The sequence below is a fragment of the Plectropomus leopardus genome, chromosome 12 (assembly GCF_008729295.1).
Source record: "Plectropomus leopardus isolate mb chromosome 12, YSFRI_Pleo_2.0, whole genome shotgun sequence".
Classification (NCBI taxonomy): Eukaryota; Metazoa; Chordata; class Actinopteri; order Perciformes; family Serranidae; genus Plectropomus; species Plectropomus leopardus.
Window position 1 is genome coordinate 17,903,869 of NC_056474.1, and position 20,230 is coordinate 17,924,098.

The 20,230-nt window shown below is 40.5% G+C and overlaps 1 protein-coding gene across 2 annotated transcripts in view; it reads left to right on the forward strand.

Annotated features, from left to right (window-relative positions):
- The window catches only part of epha4b (eph receptor A4b), a 108,463-nt gene that overhangs the window by 47,061 nt on the left and 41,172 nt on the right, over nucleotides 1-20,230 (forward strand). For both annotated transcript variants that reach the window (XM_042498541.1, XM_042498542.1), the window contains exons 6-9: nucleotides 8,693-8,848; nucleotides 12,597-12,932; nucleotides 13,825-13,937; nucleotides 16,484-16,646. In XM_042498541.1, the coding sequence (XP_042354475.1) occupies nucleotides 8,693-8,848; nucleotides 12,597-12,932; nucleotides 13,825-13,937; nucleotides 16,484-16,646 (768 nt within the window). The remainder of the gene's footprint in view (nucleotides 1-8,692; nucleotides 8,849-12,596; nucleotides 12,933-13,824; nucleotides 13,938-16,483; nucleotides 16,647-20,230) is intronic.

A 20,230-nucleotide genomic window follows, 5' to 3' on the forward strand; every position in this document is an offset into this window, starting at 1 on the left:
ACATTTTATTTATACATGTTTGTGATGCCATTTACTTTAATGATGCAGTTAAGCCTGCAAATGACTCCTTTTTGCAGGCATCATTATGTCCCATAAAGGGTTAAAGCGATATACCGGTATCACACCGTGTATATTTGCTTATACGATATTGAAAAACAAAATGCAACTAGAGGGTAAATCTCTCCTGTATTTTAGACTTTTTACACGCTTCAATTTTAAAAAATGGTTTCAAGCCTTAATTATAACAAAGTCTTCTATTTTCATTCCTTTAAGGGTCATTCTGACTGATAATAAAAGAAATTCTGTAATATGGTGAAACTTGAATATTTTCTGAGATGGTTATTGTACCCTGAAAATCTTATACTGCTGCAGCCCTAGTCCCATAGCTTCATAACCTTTTTCAGAGCCTTTTAAATCCGTAATACAATTAAGACAGTGAAATATTAAATCTCTAAATTTCTGGCCTAAAACACAGTCAAACAAAAAATTTGTTAATGTCAAGTCGTGAAGTTTGTTAAGATGGGTTTACCAAAATTCAGTAGTAGATACCCTTATAAACGTACTGCCATGCAAACCTGTAGAGCTTCACAAACATGAGAAGTAACACTGTGATGCTGAAAGTTTGACAGTTTATACTTAACATGATGTGATGTCTGGGTTAAACTCGACCAGGAGTTGTTCGAAGTAACTGTTTTCTGAACATTTTCAGTATTTTTCACTTGATATTTTTTCCCAAAACAATAGCATAGGACATCAGCATGACTATCATTATTATGACAATCATATCCAGCACATAATAATTTGCATCTTTTTTATTAAGCTCTTGAACGTTACTCGTCTGCCTGGCAACACTTCTTTCTTACTTACTTACTTTCGTTCTTACTTTCTCAGAGCTCTCATTTACGCACTGCTAAATTAATGATTTCTCATAGTACTGCTCAAAACAATCCATGTTTAGATGCATATGTTTGAGTATTTTTGCAGTGTTTTTGTGAGGTGTTGCAAGTAACTACTGGTGGAGGTCAGATGGTTTTAGCATCTCTGTGAACCTGTGAGTTACTGTGTATGACTATAATGGCTGTATGTGACTGCAGTGGTAATGGTATGTCTTATTAAAAACTGTCCACAATAAAAACAAAACACAAAGGCAATGAAATGTTGCAATGCAGTCAAGCATTGTTGTTCATACAGAGCAAACAATATGAGGTCATTAAAGTTTAATAAGTAGATATTATGATGATAATCCTTCAGATTGGCAAGAAAGAAATAAACATCAAGTGAGGAGATGTAATGTCAAAACAGGCTTGCTCAGGAATAGTGTGTGTTTGTGTGTGTGTGTGTGTGTGTGTGTGTGTGTGTGTTTCAACGGATTAGTAGTTTTGGTGAATATTATGACGTTAAACATTGTTATGAACTGTTTAGGGATTAGAAGATCACAGCAGGGGTCTGAACTCTAATGCTGACATCTTTATGCCACACAAACCTCATGACTGCACACACACACACACACACACACACACACACACACACACACACACATTACTTCCACTTATCAACAAGGAAAATTGCTGACTGCACGAGCGAGCACACACAGTTAATGAAGTCACGTTTTGCTTTGCCCCTGCAGCTCTTTAAAGAAGTACCATTAAGCGTAATGATATCTTCACATGTGTATGTTTTTTCACATAAAAGTTATTTTTCAACTTTTGTTAAAGTTTGTTTAGCATGAAAACGTGTACATGGGACCGAAAGCATGTTTCACAAGAAAGTACACATAAGCACAAAACACACACAAACATACACACACACATATACAGATGCGACCCCGGTGGCCGTAAAGGACGTCAGATTCAATCTCGTCAGATTTCTCCACTGACGCTTGATGTATCAATTTTTAAGTAGCTGGCCTGAACTAACGCCTGGGTTGCCTACACACACACACACACACACACTCGCACACTCGCACACACTTGCACACAGGCTGCTCTGTGTTCCCGGAGCTGTGGCACTCGAGGGGTACTAGAAGGGTTCCATCTTGAAAGCCTGTTGCCATGGTGACCATTATGGAGCTCATCTCCCGTGGGCCAACGAGCTTTACACTGGCCCACGGGAGATGAACCACCGACTATGAATCCCTCTCCAAAGAACACACACACTCACTATACCCCCTGGTTTTCTCCTCTGTCTGCCCTTTATGGTAAAGCCGGCGGGAAGCCAATGTTTGACTTGACCCAAGTGCGACAGAAAGCAAAAGAACGGAGCAATTAACAGTTCAACTAGCAGGAACATTTGAAAGGGAAGTGGAGGAGAGGAGAAGGCTCCCAGCCAGGCAGAGGAAGTGTTTGTTTCAGAAAAGTGCAGCTGATGTGATTCTGCATACGCACAGAGCCGCCTTGTTGAATGTAATTAGAATGTAATGACTTTTGCTACAAGATATCGGGTTTGTGTGTTTTGTGTTCGGCCCTTTTCAGCATCAACTGAATGCATTTCCTGCACTCATCTGGCACAGTCGGCAGCTCCCGTCATTCACACAAGAAACTCCTAAACCTTATTTTAGCATGATGTAACAATTTGCACATAAATGCAGTTAAAGTTGTCTGAAGCCAGAAATTCATTCACCACAGCGCTAACTAAAGCATAATATACTTCTGTTAAGTATGCTACTCTCTGATTTAATCGCAAGTGTCTTAAGCACTCAGCTCCATACTTACACATGACCTCTTAACAGTATAACTTAAATTAACTGTAAAGTTAGTGTGTGTGTCTGTGTGTGTGTGTAAGAAATCCTGTTCCCTTCCTAGTGCAGTTCATTTTGCTTCTCTCTCTGTGGAGGCTTATTCTATTATGTAAATCACATTCATTTCATGCTATAAACTAAATTTGGACTGTTAAAAGGAAGGTTGAAGAAAGAAGTGACTGAGAGCTTAAGTGCACAGAGTAGAATTTGTCAGTGAACAGAGAGTTATTTAGGGGATCGATTATTCTTTTAAGTCATTTATCAAGCGAAGACGGCAAACATTCACAGGTTCCAGCTTCTAAAATGTGAAGATTTTCTGCTTTTTTTAATGTATGTGACTCTATTTAAGAATTGGTTGGAAAACAAGAAAAAACAGTATTGAAAGATTTTTAAGAACCAATTTAAGGCCACCTGGGGTCTGCTGTTAACACAACACTGACTTATTAACCTCTTTAAAGGAATACTTCACCCTGGAAATGACCATTTGTATATCAATTACAGACTCCGTGTTACATTGAATTTCTGAGGAAAACCTTGTTTTTCTTGAAGAAAAGAATCCAAAAACAGAGACTTTCTTTATGAATTAAGGTCAGAGGGGTTTTTGTTGAACAACAGCAAAACTACATCAAAACATGCATTTTGGCTCAGCAAAAGTAAAAGTTACCTATGCTGTCATCAAAGCCAGACTCCATCGACACAAACCAGTCAGAAAACGTGAGCTACTGGTCTACTAATGCCTATTGCATATCTCTTTTCTGTTAGTAGGGTTAACGTGTTAGCAAACTCTTGCCTACTTAGACAACTAGCAAACATGGAGAAGATCAGCATCCATCAGACGATTCTGGTCACCTGATGATTGCAAGTAAAATATTCACTTTGCTTTTACTCCTGGTTTACTTTTCACCAACTACTGAGGCAAATATTTGTCAGTTTAGCTGCTAAAAGCTCTACTATATTTAGCAGCTATCAACTAACTTCATGTGGCTGCTGCTTGGTGCTGTGCAGATAGCATGCATCAGTTTTATAAGAACTTTTGAGCTGCCTGCTGCAGCTGGATACATAATTGATCTGTGGTTTGAGTGAACCACAATTGTAAAGTTGTGAGCCAAAAACCAAAACAGTGAGTTAAGAGAAGTTAAAAAGGTCCTTAATGCTGAAGTTAACCGCTAGCCTGACATTGCACAGTCTTAGTGGAATTGTTCAGTTCATTATTGGTTGCATTATCAATTGTCGTAGACCAAAATGCCTCTGGACGCATTGGTTAGACCGACATTCAATCAGAACAACAAAAAATATGCTGTAGTGCTGAGTGATGGACATATGTAAACAGACTACAGCATGCAGAGCTGTGACGGTGTAGCATTCAAATATATTTGAAGGACTGTTGACGTTTTTGCCATCAGATTTTGAAAATAGTACTTCAACAAAAAGTTCCACATCATCAGCAGCCATCTTGATTGTTTTCAAAAATGACTCAGCAGGACTTCTCTTTGCCAGGCTAGCTTTATGTTCGCTGTAGTGTCCCTGGTGCAAGGTGCGTGAGCCAAAAATTAAGTCATCATGTATTTTATGTAAAGCCTGGAGGCTTACTTAGTTGTCAGTCATCATCTGAAACACACCCCGAGATAAACGGCTGTGATTAGTCCAACCCATCTGAGGCCGGATGGAAATTTGTCTGAACGGGAGGGCACACACATGCATGTACTTAAGCAAATAAAACATGAATTTGCAGATCCATCTGGTTCTCTGGCTGGGGAACCACAGAGTCAGGGGAACATTCACTGTGGGTCCATCACTTTGAGTGACACAATTTACATTACACGCAGCTATTTGACCCTCTGTTATTATGACTATATTGAGGAGATCATCTTCTTAAGACATATCTCCATGGCTTGGAAGACTGTCAAGGCCTTATCTAACTATTTTAAGGAATTTAGTCTGTAGTTGCAACCCTAAAAAGATTAGAATAGAACAGAAAAGGACTCAATCAGGTCAGTGTTCAGCGTTTTCCCAAAGGAAACAGTTGGGCTGTTGCTTTCTCAATCAGTGTGTGGTGACTGAGGGTGTGTCTTGAGTAGCAGTACTATATCATATCTAAGAGCTATCGATTGGCATAAATACACTAAGTCTCTCTAGTGACCAGATGAATATTTAATAAGACATTGGATCTGAGGCCACTCTTTGTCTTTAGAAGGAAGAAACACACACACACACACACACACTCTATATACTGTGCAGCAGCATTGTCAACTGTTACTGTGAAGATGATGCAAATTTGGAGTTAGCTCATACTTCTACAACATATTTTTGTGACAAAACTTTTTCTGTGCTGCTGTGTGTGAGTGCATGTTTATGTGAGCACCGTCTCACTGCCTCAGCCTTCTTGTCCCTTTTTCATATCTATGGTAAATCATTAATCATAAGGGAACCAAGTCAAGTAACACATTTCCCATGGGGCGCACACAGGGAGAAGCTTGAGTAAAAGAAGGAGGCAAGAAAATTGGGAGAGAGGGAAGAGGGGAACTTTGAGAGCGAAAGAAAAACCGGATTGAGAACGAGGTGGAAAAGCAGAGTGGAAAACATAAGGAAGGAGAAGGATTCTCCACTCGACGCAGCCAAGCCGCCATTCTTGCAGAAAGTTTTTGATCAGGCAGTTGTTTCGACGCCAGGCCTGGCATGAAGCTCCCTGTCTGTCCTCTAACGCCAGGGTCCTTTTGTACCACTGTGGCCGGCAAGAGTCCGGAGCCAGGACTCTCCGGATGAAACATCCCCAGAGAAAAGCTGCTTTTCCACCCTGCTCCTACAGCCCAGCCAACAGGAACACACACATACACACACAGTCACCAGCACAGCACATAGGCACCCATTACCTTGGAAGCTGACAGGAAGGAGGAAAGAGAGCAGAACCCCTTTGAGAATTATCACTCCCTTTCCTTTCATTTCTTTCTTTTGCTCTTTCTCTCTCTTTTTTGCACCTACACACACACAAACACACACACACACACACACACACACACACACACACACACACATATCTCTTTTCCAGTGTTCTCTCAGGTCTTTTGGGGATTGTGCTAGTGGACTTTGCTCCCCTATGATGAATGATTTGCCTAAAAATACTGTCTGCATGCGAGCGAGTACAGCGTCCAGGTGGAAGAACTTACCTCCACAGTGAGAAAAGACACTACTTTTAGGCCAATTTTCTATTCCTCTCTCCAGCAGGTTAACCACAGTGTTGAACATACACACAGTGGTGGAAAGTAACTACGTACTTTTACTCAAGTACTGTACAGTTTCAAGGTACTTGTACTAGAGCTGCATTAAACACAGAAAATCTTGCTCAACTGCAATTCTACCTACTTTTTAACCAATCACTCGGTTAATTGGGAAAAGCTCTGCAACTTAATCTAGATTAATTAAATTGCCACTACTTTGTTACATTAAGCCACTGTCTGTACCATTACTTGTAACAGAATATTTGTAGACTGTGGTATAACTACTTTTACTTGAGTACAAGGTCAGAGTACCTCTTCTACCATTGCATACGTGTGTGTGTGCCTGTGAACGTGTGTTTGTGTGTGATAATTTACAGCTTTTCAGGGACGAGTGACGTGTAGCTTGATTAAATCCGTGACCTTCACCACCAGCACGAGCAATCAGCAAGTGAACACACACGATCCCACACACACACAAACACCCTCGCCGCATACTTAACACCTTCACGCACACAAGCGCTCAGCACACGAACATGCAATCAGCACCTGGCGGGTTCTGTCGCATCATTGATCCAACCTATTCACACACACACACGTATGCATACACACAGGGCATCTATCGAATTGCATTTGAGACGCCCTCATTTTCTTACATGGGGTTTTGTACTCGGTAATACTATTTACCGGCGTGGCAGAAAAGGCTTGCGAGGATGGAAATACCAGGCCTATGAATGTATAAATAAATACATTCGTAATCTATATTCAGATTACCAAAGGGAAAGTCAGGAATTCCATTTTACTGCCTAGGATGCAAAAGGGAAATCATTCAAGTCCCCAGTCTATTTCTGAACACTGCTCCATGTTGAGCGGAAGCACGGTTTTCCCTCCCCAGCTTTATGACTCCACATAATGACTAATACGCAGCCACTGTAACAGCCGTAGCAGTAGTCATATTACGTTATTGTATGACTATTGCTGTGACTGCCGTTGTGTATTTTTGCTCCCACGGTTGCCAGAAGATCTAAAGCTTATATAACAGGAATGACAGTTGATCTGCTGTTGCACTGTGTTATTGTACTGTACGGCCCTGTGGTTATAAAGGCCTTCAGCCGGATGTAAAAAGATCTCACGTAGACCTAATGTCACAATATATCAAATCAAACTTTGTTTTCTTGTTCTTTGCCACGGGTGCTGCACGGCACATCTTATGATCTATGAGTATCTGTAGTACCTTTGTTTTAGAATAACTCCTCATGTCGTGTTGTTTTTCAACAGTTTCTACTTGTTCGTGTTTCTGTTTTCCCTGATAGTCTACTACTGCATAATCTTGGTTTTATACTTGATGTTTTGGCAGTGTTTCTATGATAGCATTGTTCTCAACAAGTTGAGATTTGGGAATTTGGCAACATCACTACAACAATGTCAGACAGGGAAAAAACCATTGGCACATGTTGTAAACAAGCCGACAACTTATGCCGGCTTTTTCAAAGATTTGGAAAGTCAAAGTAAAATCATGACAGTTTTACATAACTCCTGTGTTCCGGTGTTCAGAAAACTCCGAGCTGTTAGGGCAGTCTTTTTTTGTGTGTGGCTGTTTTAACAAAATCAAACATGTTTAAATAGGTTTTTAGATTTGGCACATGCTAATACTGAAGTTCAACGACATGAATATTGTAAACAAGCAATAGCTGTGTTTTCTCCAGCACCAAACAGACAGCAGAAAACCAGGTAAACTGCAAACATGGAGAGAACTCCAGGGAGGCCAAAAATGTAAACAAGTCTCTGTTCTTCAAAAACTGGTCGAAGAGTTGCTCTTAAATCAGCATGTAGCAGATCCACTTAGTTTTTTAATTTAGTAAAAACTACGGAGGCTGGTAGATAGTTGAGGTGGCAAAATCCAAAATGTTAACTTTGCAATACTTTGCAAACTATGCAAATACAGTTCATGTATATCGATCATATTGATGCTGGATTGACAAGATTACTGTCAATATATGATGCATTCATCATGTATTTCTAGTATTATGTGTTTTTACTGAAACACAGTAATTGTTTCTATGCTGTATATTTTAAAGGGAGTTTGGTGTAATATTTTGCACCAGGGGTGTGGGGAAAAAAAAACCTCAAACTTTAGTCTTGCAAATAGTGACCCTGCAAGAACCCCAGCCTCTGCAAAATCGTATAGCGTGTGACTAAAATTTACATTGTCTTTAGATGTGAGAGGGTGTCAGACTTTAGTCTTTTGAAAGTCTTGTCAAAGTCTTCCAGTGTATGGAGGGCATTAGCCAGATTAATTAAACCACTTTAATTTGGGGTAAAACTGAAGCTGAATTCATCTCAAAGGTCTGAAAGTGTATGCCAACACATCTGCAGTAGGTCTGAAAAATGTGATGGATGTTTGAAAGGGGCAGTTTGAGAAATAATTTCACCATCCACCTTATTTCAATTAAGTCTGGCTTCCCCGGAGGTTTGTTTAAAACCTCTCTGATCATCTGACTGCCCACATTCGTTGCCTCATGATTACTTTTCAGCAATGCTACTGTGTTCGCAGAGCTCAGCAATTACTTTGGCAAGTGTAATGTTACAGTGACTGACAGAATCAATCTACAAAAATATGACCCAGGCTGTAATAAACTAGAATTATCCAATAAAAGCATTTCTGGAGCATAAGAATTTCAGGTCTTCAAGGGTCAAAACAGCAGAGCCTCTAACCCTGTGTTTATCTGTCTCCTCACTCCAGCATGCAGACCTGGTACGTACAAAGCTTCGGCCACCGATGCCTACTGCACCAAATGTCCTCCTCACAGCTCATCACCGCAGGAACAAGCTGTCGAGTGCGTCTGCGAGAAAGGTTTCTACCGTGCTGAGACCGACCCACGCTCCATGGCCTGCACACGTAAGTAATACACACACTGGCAATGTCATTAGCTACAAACGGTCATACAGCTGGAAACTGTTGTGTATTCTATGCTTTCGCATAGCACAGTAGGCATCGCATTTTTTTGTTGTCAAATATTTACATTTGTCTGTGTACATTTTGATGTTATAAAACGGCTTAAAGTAACAATGATTGGATTAAATTTCATTTAATTAGTTTGCAATGTATTCCTGTAAGAATTTAGATTGCATGGCTGCTTTCTATTTCTGTCTATAATCCCTCCATGCATTTCCTCCTCCTCAGCTGCTATTGGTTTACACAACACTAGAGATACATAAATGACACACACACACACACACACACACACACACAGAAACTCGTATATATGTTAGCTGTGTCGTTACAACCCAAAGATATCTCAGATGAGAACACTGGTACAGGTGATACTCTGATAAAAATCTGATGATATTTCCTATTCTTTGTGTGACTGTCTCTCACACACTCTCACACACAAACACACGGACAAACACACAGCCAGGGGGATCCGACCGCATACTTATGAAGAGGACAGAGGACAATAGAAAGGATGAGGAGAGAAGACTGAGCGAAAGACAGGGACAGAAGGAGATGGATTGAGGTAGATAGAGGGATGTGGGGGTGGGAAAGGACGGTGACATGGTGGGAGAGACGTAGATAAATATGCAGGACGAACACACACATGTGCACGTGCACACACACACACGCACACACACGCACGCACGCACGCACGCACGCACGCACGCACGCACGCACGCACGCACGCACCCAAAGCCATTATCAGGTTATGGTAGATTACACTCATTAATCGTTGTAGCAGGTGAGATGTGTAACGCTTGGTGTTATCAGCTGGAAATGAGTAACGGTTCGTTCAAATATGTATGTGCGCACACATGTGCACACATACTGGTGAAGAGCACTGAAGAAGAGGTAGAGGGGGAAAATGAGAAAAGAGGGAGAAAAGGTGAAAGAATTAGTCATGGAGAGACATGGAGAATGACACTTAAGACACAGGCAAAGAATAGAACAGCAGGGGAAATAGTGGACTATCAGAGGCATATAATTTAAATGTCATAAAAGGCCGATCAGTAGAGGAGATGATGGACAGTTAAGTGCGGCAAAGGGAAGTGGGGGGATGGAGTAAAGAAAAAGACAGAATTAGCAGGATCAGTCAGCACACCCTGTCAGGAGATTTATAACCGACAGCCTCAATTATCCCCAGCATGGCCTCCATCCCCCACTACCAGCTATTCCCCCATCCCTACCGTGCTTCTGAGAGGCTAGCCACTGGGAAGGCTAATAAGGAAAGTCCCAGGTTCTGCTGGTGGCCTCCTGGCGCTTACAGTTTGGCCTAATGAGATGTCAGGCTCACTGAGCATCTACTGCCATATTTACATACTGTTGCGATACCTGCAGCGTGCTGTGATGTCAACAATCGAGGGTTTCCTTAAGAGCAGTTTCCATACAACAAGAACATCATAGTGCTTACCTTGATGATGAGTTGAAGTTGAAGTTTCTGGATCCCTTAAACTGTCCTTTCTGACAATCTTCAGAAGTGATCTGTCGATGGAAAGCACAAAAAAGGCCTAAATTTATATCAATACTAAATAAAGAGTTACAAATCGGTTGCCAACTTAAATGACAAAGTCAACACGTCCTGTATCTGCTTCACAATAACGCTGCTTTCAGACAGACAGAGCAGTGCAGGAATGAGTCCTAATAAATAGTGGACATAGCTACCCTGACATCACCCATTGGATTGTGGACTACCATTTTGAAGCCTTGTGTTTGGCATTTTGGCCGTTGCCATCTTTATTTTTGGAGGGAAAAGTGACCACATTTGTGCAAGAGGTTGGATCTGTGGAGGAACGAGGGTTAGATCTGACTCACAGATTTTGGTGACACCTTGCAAGCAGCTTGTCACTCAGGCGACCTCAAATTTAAATATGCGTAACTTTGAGTCTTAATAAAATGTAAACTGGTGAGTTGTATAAAGATTCACCCCAATAAAGTTGACATGAATGTTAAAATTAGGTATAGACACCAAAAAAATTTTTTTTGAAACAGGCTGTAAACATTATACAGTAACACTTGAACATGGGGGTCTATAGGGATTGACTGGGTTTTTTATCAAGCCTCAAGTGGCCATTAGAGAAACTGCAGTTTTTGTGATTATCTTGCTGAACAAAACATATAAGTAGTCCCACAGAGCTTATTTTCTGCAATAATCAAAAAGCCAATGGAAAAATCCCATAGGCTTTTTGGCAAGGGAACCAGGGTGATGCTAACGTCTGGGCTGGTCTACAAAAAAATGCAATTCTGCACTGCTCTGTCTCTAAATGCACTGCTCTAACTGCAGCCCGCTCATCCTACCACTATGTTGACAGAGAGGTTATCAATGCAGAGGGCTCCAGCAGCAAATTATACGCGGTGGGGACTTGTAACAACAAGCCCGTGCATGCAGGCCCTTCACACCAATGATACAATATATTTTATCCAGACAGTGGGAGGGCAAGGGTGTATGAGCACTATCCAAGTTAGTTATCCACTGTCTAACCCAGATGTTTTTTGTGGCCCTAAACAAAATTTCATTGAATATAAACTCAAATTTGGTAAAATTAAAATGTTCATTTTTTATGCCCCTGAGCTGCTGTTTAGTTCTGTTATCCCCTGGCTGTCTCTGCTCCCTCTTACTCCTTTGATCCATGTACAAACATGCTGTTGAACATAGAGTGTTAAATATAATTTTGTCTGGTATCTTTCATTGGGAGTGTGCACAACAATATAACACACATGAAGTCACATCTAAAAGAATTTGCCCTCTCAGATTTACTTGGGGAAAATACCCTTACAGTGTGTATGTTAACATGTCAGTCTGCTGCTTCTGTCGCAAAGAAACCACTTGAAATATTACACACATATATAAGGCTTTTTTTAATTTCTGCATCAATATGAACACACTTCACAAAATGTATACTTAAGACAAATTGTGTGTCGCTCTGTCGTCTGGCTTTTTGGAGAATGATCGCTGACACCCTTTTTGGACTCTGCGATACACCAATCATTTCAGCTGAAGTTTAGAGTAATATTAACGGCTCTAAATCATACAGTATACCTGACTCATGAGAAAATTACTGCAGGCACTTTCTATAGATCATTGTCCACTCACTATTCATTGTCTGCAGGGCAGCTCCAAAGAGTATCATTTAACTTCACATGGTAAAACCCTCCCTGCAGTCGAGCGTCAACTATTTAACAGCATGTGAATTCTCTTTAAAGATGGATTTAAACTTCAGAAGCATAATATATTCTCATACCGTCCCATTTACAATCAGCCAGGCTCTTTTAATCACTGTCCATTCCATAGCTGTTCATTAATCGAGTGCTAAGTGTCCACCCTCTGGCTTCAGACAGTTAATTCATTTTTAATTAAATCAATGTGAATTCTGTTCTTAATAGAAACTGCAATAGGTTTGGCAATGAACATGAAGACAATACACGTTTAGAAAATTTACATTTGCGGGAAAAAATCCGTCAGTGTTTCATGAGCTGGCACTGATAAGGGTTGGAGCCACTGAAACTCCTCACATTCACTGTCAGTTATTTCCCAGCAAGTTAAATAAGACTCTACCTTCTTAAAGAAAATGCCTTTTTGATCTCAAGTTGTTTTTTTCATCCAATAATTTTTATAAATTGACAGGAATAAATCTCTGCCTCTTTCTTCACTCAGGTCCTCCATCTGCTCCAGAGAACCCAATCTCCACAGTGAATGAGACCTGCGTCACCTTGGAGTGGTCGTCGCCCAGAGACACAGGTGGCAGAGGAGACATCACCTACAGCCTCCACTGTAGGAAGTGCTCTGGTGATGGCAGGAAGTGCACACCGTGTGGTAGCAGCGTTCATTTTGTTCCCAGACAGTTTGGACTTTCGTCTGCCACTGTGCTGGTCACTGATCTGCAGCCAGACTCAAACTACAGCTTCACTGTCGAGAGCCAGAACGGAGTGTCGGACTTAAGTCCCACACCCAGGGGAACTGTGGTCATCAATGTCACGACATCACAGACAGGTGAGAGGATACAACCATTATGTTAAATTTTCATTTTTTGTTAATTTTTATGTGTGGCAGTGTGTTTTCACATTCAAATTGCAGTAAAAACTTGAGAAAAAAAGAATTTTGCATGACTTCACTGATAGCCACATTTAAAGGCTGATAAGAAAATAAAATCATCCGAGGAAGAACGCATTCGGCAGCCTGAACTACGAATTTGTACGATGGATCAGAGGGAGCATTTATCAAAATTGTCTCCTGATTGCAGTGTGCTCACAAATAGCACCAGGCTTTTTACATGAGGACTGTAAAAGCACTGCTGTGCTGCATCACTCCAATACCACAAAATGACACCTCTGCAACTCTGCCTTCACATATATAATCACGCATGAATCTTTCACAGTGTGGCGCTGCACAAAATTGGCGCAAGAGAAGTGCATATGACAGGGTGGTGATGACTAACAGGCCTCGTACTATGGATGTGTTAGTACTAACAGGAGGGGGGTGAAGGTGAAGAGGGTGTAGGAGGTTGTTAACCTCATTAAGATCCCCACATGTCACACGTGCTGCTCTTAACACATTTATACACAAGTAAAAAATACACTATTAATCCACACAAGCATGTGCTCCAATGTGGGGTGGCAGGGTAGGAAGTCGCAGGGTTTGAGGATTTGCACATTTATAACACAAGCAGCTTGCACAACATGCACACACGTCACACATACACACATGGAAGAATGCTGTAATCACGCCAGTATAAAACACCTTGTGAGCTCTCTCTCATTAGCAAAATTACATGAAGCGCTTCAAATATGGGTCTCCTCGTTATAGCACAGTAGGTATCTATCTGAAATCTGTCTCCTCTCCCGCACAGCCTGAACTTTACTCTTTTATTCTTTGTTTTCCACAGTGAGCGTAGTGTTGAAGGAGAGGCGGAGCAAGGACAGTGTGACTTTGGCCTGGCAGGGTCCAGAGAGACCCAACGGAGTGATAGTGGAGTATGAGGTCATCTACTATGAGAAGGTGAGCAAGACGCACAGACACTCATTTTTTAAAGAGGCACTCTACCAATTTGCAGATCAGTTTACTTGTTATGTCAGATTTGCAACCAAAAACCTGTGTTACAAACTGTTGGTGTAGAACAACTTCAAAATTATGGTTGTAATTTAGGAATTATTTGCTTTCTTGTCCTTTACAAACCAGTGGTGTTTCTCAAACTGTTGTTTTTTCCAAAACGAGGCCAATTTGTGTCAACCAATCATGCTGTGCCAATAGCTATTAGGATTATGAAACAACAACACTGAGGCTCCACAGTCCATACAAAGATGGCAAACTTTATCACTCCTTTCAACCACGTCAAAGGGAGTGCATAAGAGAGCCACTCCTCTTACCTTTCACAATAAAGGCCCTTGACATATACATTGCATAACTGTTTGCCAGAGAACTCATTCCCTTGGAGCATTTCGCTAAAAGTAAGCTCAATAAAATAATCTGCTATAGCTTAGGTTATATAACAACTTACTTCAAACAGACTAAGACAAAGGCTCAGGGTCAGTAGGATCCCTGTAATTGTTGCAGATTTGCACCACTGCCGCTGAATCTATTCCAATCCAAATTTTTGATCTTTAAGTGTTGCAACTGTTGTAAATTCACATTGCTGCTAGAATTAATAGTTTTGATGTGAAATCTTTGCAGGCAAGTATTTTGCATTTTCATTATGTTTTTTTTTTGCACCTGTCTGTGCATTAAATATAAAGCTATTGCTAACAACTGGTTAGCTTTGCACAAACACTGGGAAGAAGGGGAAACAGCTAATGTTGCTGTGTCCATTAGGAAAAAAATGCCTTTACCAGCATCTCTAAAGCTCATAAATTACCACATTATATCTAGTTTGTATAGTCCAGGATTTCCCACACGTTCACTTATTTTTTGGTGGCCCGCCACAATTTAAACACCTGTCATCACTTTATGAGTTTAATTTTTTTGGAGCTGGACCATTCATTAGGAGCGCTATTGGAATATATATTCCATTCAGTTATTGATCACATCACACTCTTGGAGCACAGAGCACACTCTGGACACAGACAGAGCAGCAAAGTGCCCAGCTCTATCAGTCTGCAGCAGCTTCTCCTCTCACCCACCGATCTGATCAGTTCTGACCAAATCTACTGATTAATTATCTACCTCGCGCTCAAAACTACTCAACCTGCTGGTTCTGCCTGCGCTGCATACATGAACCCACAAAAATGTCCAAATTTACAATGGGGACACAAAATGATAAACCTAATAAAGGCTGTCCATCCCTCACCTGCCACACAATTTGTGGGAGAGGGTTTAGTCCATTAAAAAAAAAAAACGTAGGTGTTAAAATGTCAATGTGGTATTTCAAGAAGGGTCATTTTACAGATAATTCTCTTTACCAGAACCAACTACCCAAGAAAAGTTACTGATCCTGACCAAGACATTGTCCAGCATATAACAGTTGGTTAAACAACAAACTGTGTCCTTTCAGCACTTTCTTAAGAACGATATATGTTAATTTCTTAGCTTCAGTGTTGCTAGTAGGCGGATTTTGCTCACCGACTGTTTCCTAACCGGCTGTAGCTTAGCCAACAAATGTGACTCTGACTCTTAGCAAGAAAGCAAGTAAGAACCTCTCCAAAATGTCAAACTATCCTTGCACAATGCTAAACTTTTGGAGAAAACCTTTAACAGGTTAAATGCAACACATTTCTCTCCCCCAATTTTGTCCTCTTCATCATGCCGTCTACTATCGTAGGATGTGAGTTTAGCCTTAGGGCATGTCTGTAATGACTTGTTCATCACAAACATATCTCCCTCTATCTCTCTATCCCTCACGTCTCCCCTGCTGCTCACACCAAGCCAATTAACCACACATCTGTCGAACAAACCTCGTAAAACACGGCCAAGGTGATGAAATTAAGCCTCTGTGTGTGTGTGTGTGTGTGCGTGTGTGTGTGCGTGCGTCTGTGTTGGCAGGCATTAGCTGTAAAATACTGTTAATCCTTGTTGTAGAGTGTCTTCCATTAGGTAGAGTATCAGCCTCTCTGCAGGGAATCAGCTTACTGACAGACACACTTATTCTTTATTCATCCTCCTACACGCACACATTTTTAAAGTGCACACACACACACACACACACACACACACACAAACACCTACAAGGTAGTCAAGGAACGAAACGAAGCAGGACTTGTGTAACCACATATTGCCCCCAAGTGTAAAGAGCATAAGATTTGGGACTTGACAGATGCTCATGTATAAATGCGACCAAATGGTCCAGTGATGAACAAATGAAAACTTAGTGAGGTGTATGTGGCCCCTGGAGACATTTAAATTAAACAATTTGAGATTTCTATTATTTTCAGACTTTGCTGGGTTTTTTCTGTCCCTCTTGATACCACAGTCCATTGCTCTTTATATAACCCTTTAGAGTACATCTATAATATCAGCCCTTTTTTATCTACGATGACATTATTCTCTGACACTTAATATTATCCACTGAATTTAGGATTAAATTTGCTCTTTTTGTCTTTCCTCTTCTTTAGAACCAGCGGGAGCAGAACTACACAGTCTTGAAGACTCGCTCCAACATGATGACAGTGGACGGGCTGAAGCCAGGGACCACCTATGTGTTCAGGGTCAGGGCTCGAACCGATGGGGGTTATGGGAGCTATGGTGGAGAGATCGAATTGGAAACCAGCCATGAAGGTAAAGGGATGAATATTACATAGGTATTCCTAGTGAATGACTCATTCTAGTCTTCCTTTTTTTCATTCTGTGCTGTTGGTTTGTTATTGTTTCATCTATTCTCTTTCTCTTTTTAAAATTTCCCTTTAGTCTTTATCAGAAAATTGGAAAAGCACACAGTTCTTTAAAAACAATCCAAAGTGTTTAAGAAGTACTTCACTACTGCAAATATGAACTTTGCCCAAAACTAGGACATCTATTCAATGGAAAGATGCAAATACCTTTTAAATTTTGTGCTACATGATGAAAGAAAACAGCAAAAAAGGGCTGTGGCATTTGCTTTTGCTAAAGAGAGTTGTTTGTCCAAAACCAATATGTTGGCTGACTGGTAACAAACAATCTCATATTAGAATTAAACAGTGCTCTAAAAAATGTTTCTAAAAACAAGAACTAGGCAATGCAGTAATAGAATTTTGATCAGAGCTGCCTAATTTTACCATTTGATATGAGTTTGAGAGAGAGAAAGGAGGACAGAGCGAGAAGCGCCTCTATCTCTGGATCCGCTTCTAAACTCTTTGTGTCAGTGGTGGAAGGTACACACAAATGAGGAAGTAAAATTCGTAGTTTGAGCAAAAATCGAAGACCCACAAAAAGAGCATGGGGATCTGGATGCTGGCAAGATTGAGGGAAGTTTACCATAGTTCATTAATACATACTTCCCACATAGTTATGACTTAAAGCTGGTTAAATATTGGTAAGGTTATCCCTTTGACACAACAAAAAACAGAAGTGAATGGTGCAGGTGAACTAGAGGCCCAAAGATTAACTGCAGAGTCAAGAGTACTGGCATGTTATATCACAATCCAATACTGTAAAGAGCCAGCTTCATCCCTCCTGCAGTTTAAATCAATCCACCTGATGGTTATAAAATAGCTCACTTTTCATCCGAATGACTTCCACAGTTCTGTTGTCAGGCGGAGAAACGTTGGCAGCCTCACAGGTTGTCATCTACGTGTCTGAACCAGTGGTTTGAAAGCATCCTTGAATACGTATTAGGAAAAAAAGGAGACAACCCAATTTTGCTATGAAGGAAAAAGAATCTGCAAACTTGCTTTCCTGGATTATGAGGTTTCAATTCCCACCAAGGACTAGAGCAAAATCTAAAAAAGGGTAGAAGAAGTTTGCAACTGACAGAAATCATAATTAAAAACCATGAATTCAAAGACAGAATAAAACACCAGGCATCCCCCTGAATGAATTTAGGCTTAGTGTACAAGGACACCAGTATTTTAGTAAACATAGCTTTTGTAAATGTGTTTTGGCCTCTAGCACATATGCAAACTACACTTTAAGTCACTGGGTGTGAACTTTTAGTAAAACTGTCCAGAGTGAAGATTTTCAGAAACACAACTTTCAGTTTTGGCGTGTAGACATAAAATATTTTGGCATGTAACTTCAGAGTGTGCGCTGGTTTTACATGTTTACACATAAATGTTCAGTAAGTCTCTCATTATATATAGGAATAGAGATGTCAGAAAGCACTACAGAGGTCTCTGCTACAGATAGACATCAGATAACAGAATTTTTCAGGTTGCTGATTGACCAATAGCTTCTTTTTTATCTTTGCATGGCTTTAGGGTGATGGTTATATTGCAGCCTGTGGATTTGGCATGCTTTTGTCAGAGCTTCAATTGTGTTTTTGCATTTTCATTTGAACAGACATGCTTTATGAGAATATGTGTGGAAGGGAGTTTTTGAGAAGGAAGTAAGAAAAAACCCTATTTACAAAATGCTCATTTGGATGATGCCTCAATCCTGACTGGACATCAGGGGCCGTATTTACAAAGTTTCGTATAGAGTTGCTCCTAGTGACAAAATTCTAAGAAGATTCTTATATGGATGACATTTTCTAAGAATTTCCCTTTAAAGTTAAGACTAGATCCTGGTTATAATAACAGTTATTCACAAATCATCTTAACTCTTCAGAGAGCTTATAAGGTGAAAAACTGTGAGGAGTAGAGATGAGGACTTTTAGGAGGCTTGAGAGTTTGTTACATGGAAGAGAAAACGGTCGAAAGACAAAGAGATAGGACAAATATTCTCCAAACACTTACTAACAATGAGTTAATGTAATGCTGTTGATTAGATGGTGCAGCGATAATGTTTGCGGTCAATCTCATTGGAGAAACGCACTTCCACCCAACACAATAATGATATAACACCAGAAATGACCACAACAACTAGATATCTGTTAACTGGAAAAATGTTAGCATGCAGATGAGTGATCATACAAACAGCTCTTTCAGTCTCATGACGCATTTGATTAATTTCTGCTTGGTGTCCACACCTTACAGGCTCACAAAAGGGTCTGTCTGTGACAACCAATCACATCTGTTAAAAGAATGCATCATACTAGCAACGGGATCAACCATGCCTCCTCACTAAGATAAAAGTGCTAAGAGTTGCTCTGAGAATTTTCCAAAATCACTAAAAATAAGACTTCTCCATAGTACTTTTAGGCCAAGTTATGAGCTTTCTGAGACTATTCTTGGAGTGTCTGTGAATACGACTCCTGACTCCTATTTCTGGACTGGTTTCATTACCCACCAACTGCAACCATGTTGCAACATCAGTGAACTGTTTCCTTTTCTGGTTCAAGGAGACTGACCACTTATGTTTAGCAATGTATTTAATGCTTAGACTTTGGGAAAGAAGAGGAGGAGGCTACATGAGAAATCTCCACTGGGTTCGATCCAGACCAGCAGGGCCAGGCCTCACAAACAGCTCTGAGGAGTATCACGCTCTATCTCGGTCATGATGGTTTCAAGCTCTTTGTCACTCACTTGTCCTTTTCTCCTATCTTTGCTGTCATCCACTTTCATTATCGCTTCATTATGCGCTCTTGGATTTTCTGCTTTAGAGGCCCCATAATGTGCTCTTCAAAGTGAGCATTGATTCCCAGACAGGCAGGCAGAGGGGGATAAATCAGTTAATGTATAGCACTCCACTATAGACTGTCTGTGTAACATACAATGGGCACACATTAGCCTACTAATCATTCAATAATCAATAAAAGAATTTGATGGGTTTTGATTCCTGTTTTGCAACAAATATCTTGAATGTGGCTGTGAAAAAAAGATAGTGACTGTGCTGCAACTTATTGGGACACAGGTTGGGTATCACGGGTATAAAGCTGTTACTGAAGCTTAATACAACAGATTCATAGTCAAGTTCAACGCTGTAAAATACAGGATCTGCCACATTCAGCTGACCCCACAGCAATCACATCAAGGTTATCTAATCAGATCAATGCTATTGATTGTTAAAGAAGGGTGTGTCTGTGTGTGTGCGCAGTAAATGTAATAGGAGATCAATGCTCATCTGTGGCTGCCTAGGGGCATTAATTTGCCTCTTCAACACACACACATTCATACATATACAGTATATATATATATACACACACACACATATATACAGACACACGTGTCTGCTCATGCTTAGCTAAGCCAGATAAATGGGGTATTTGTTTTGAGTAATGGCTCGATTGGTGTGGCGTAAAAATCGATGCATCTTTGCAGAAAGTTCTCGGCGGTAGCCTTGTTATG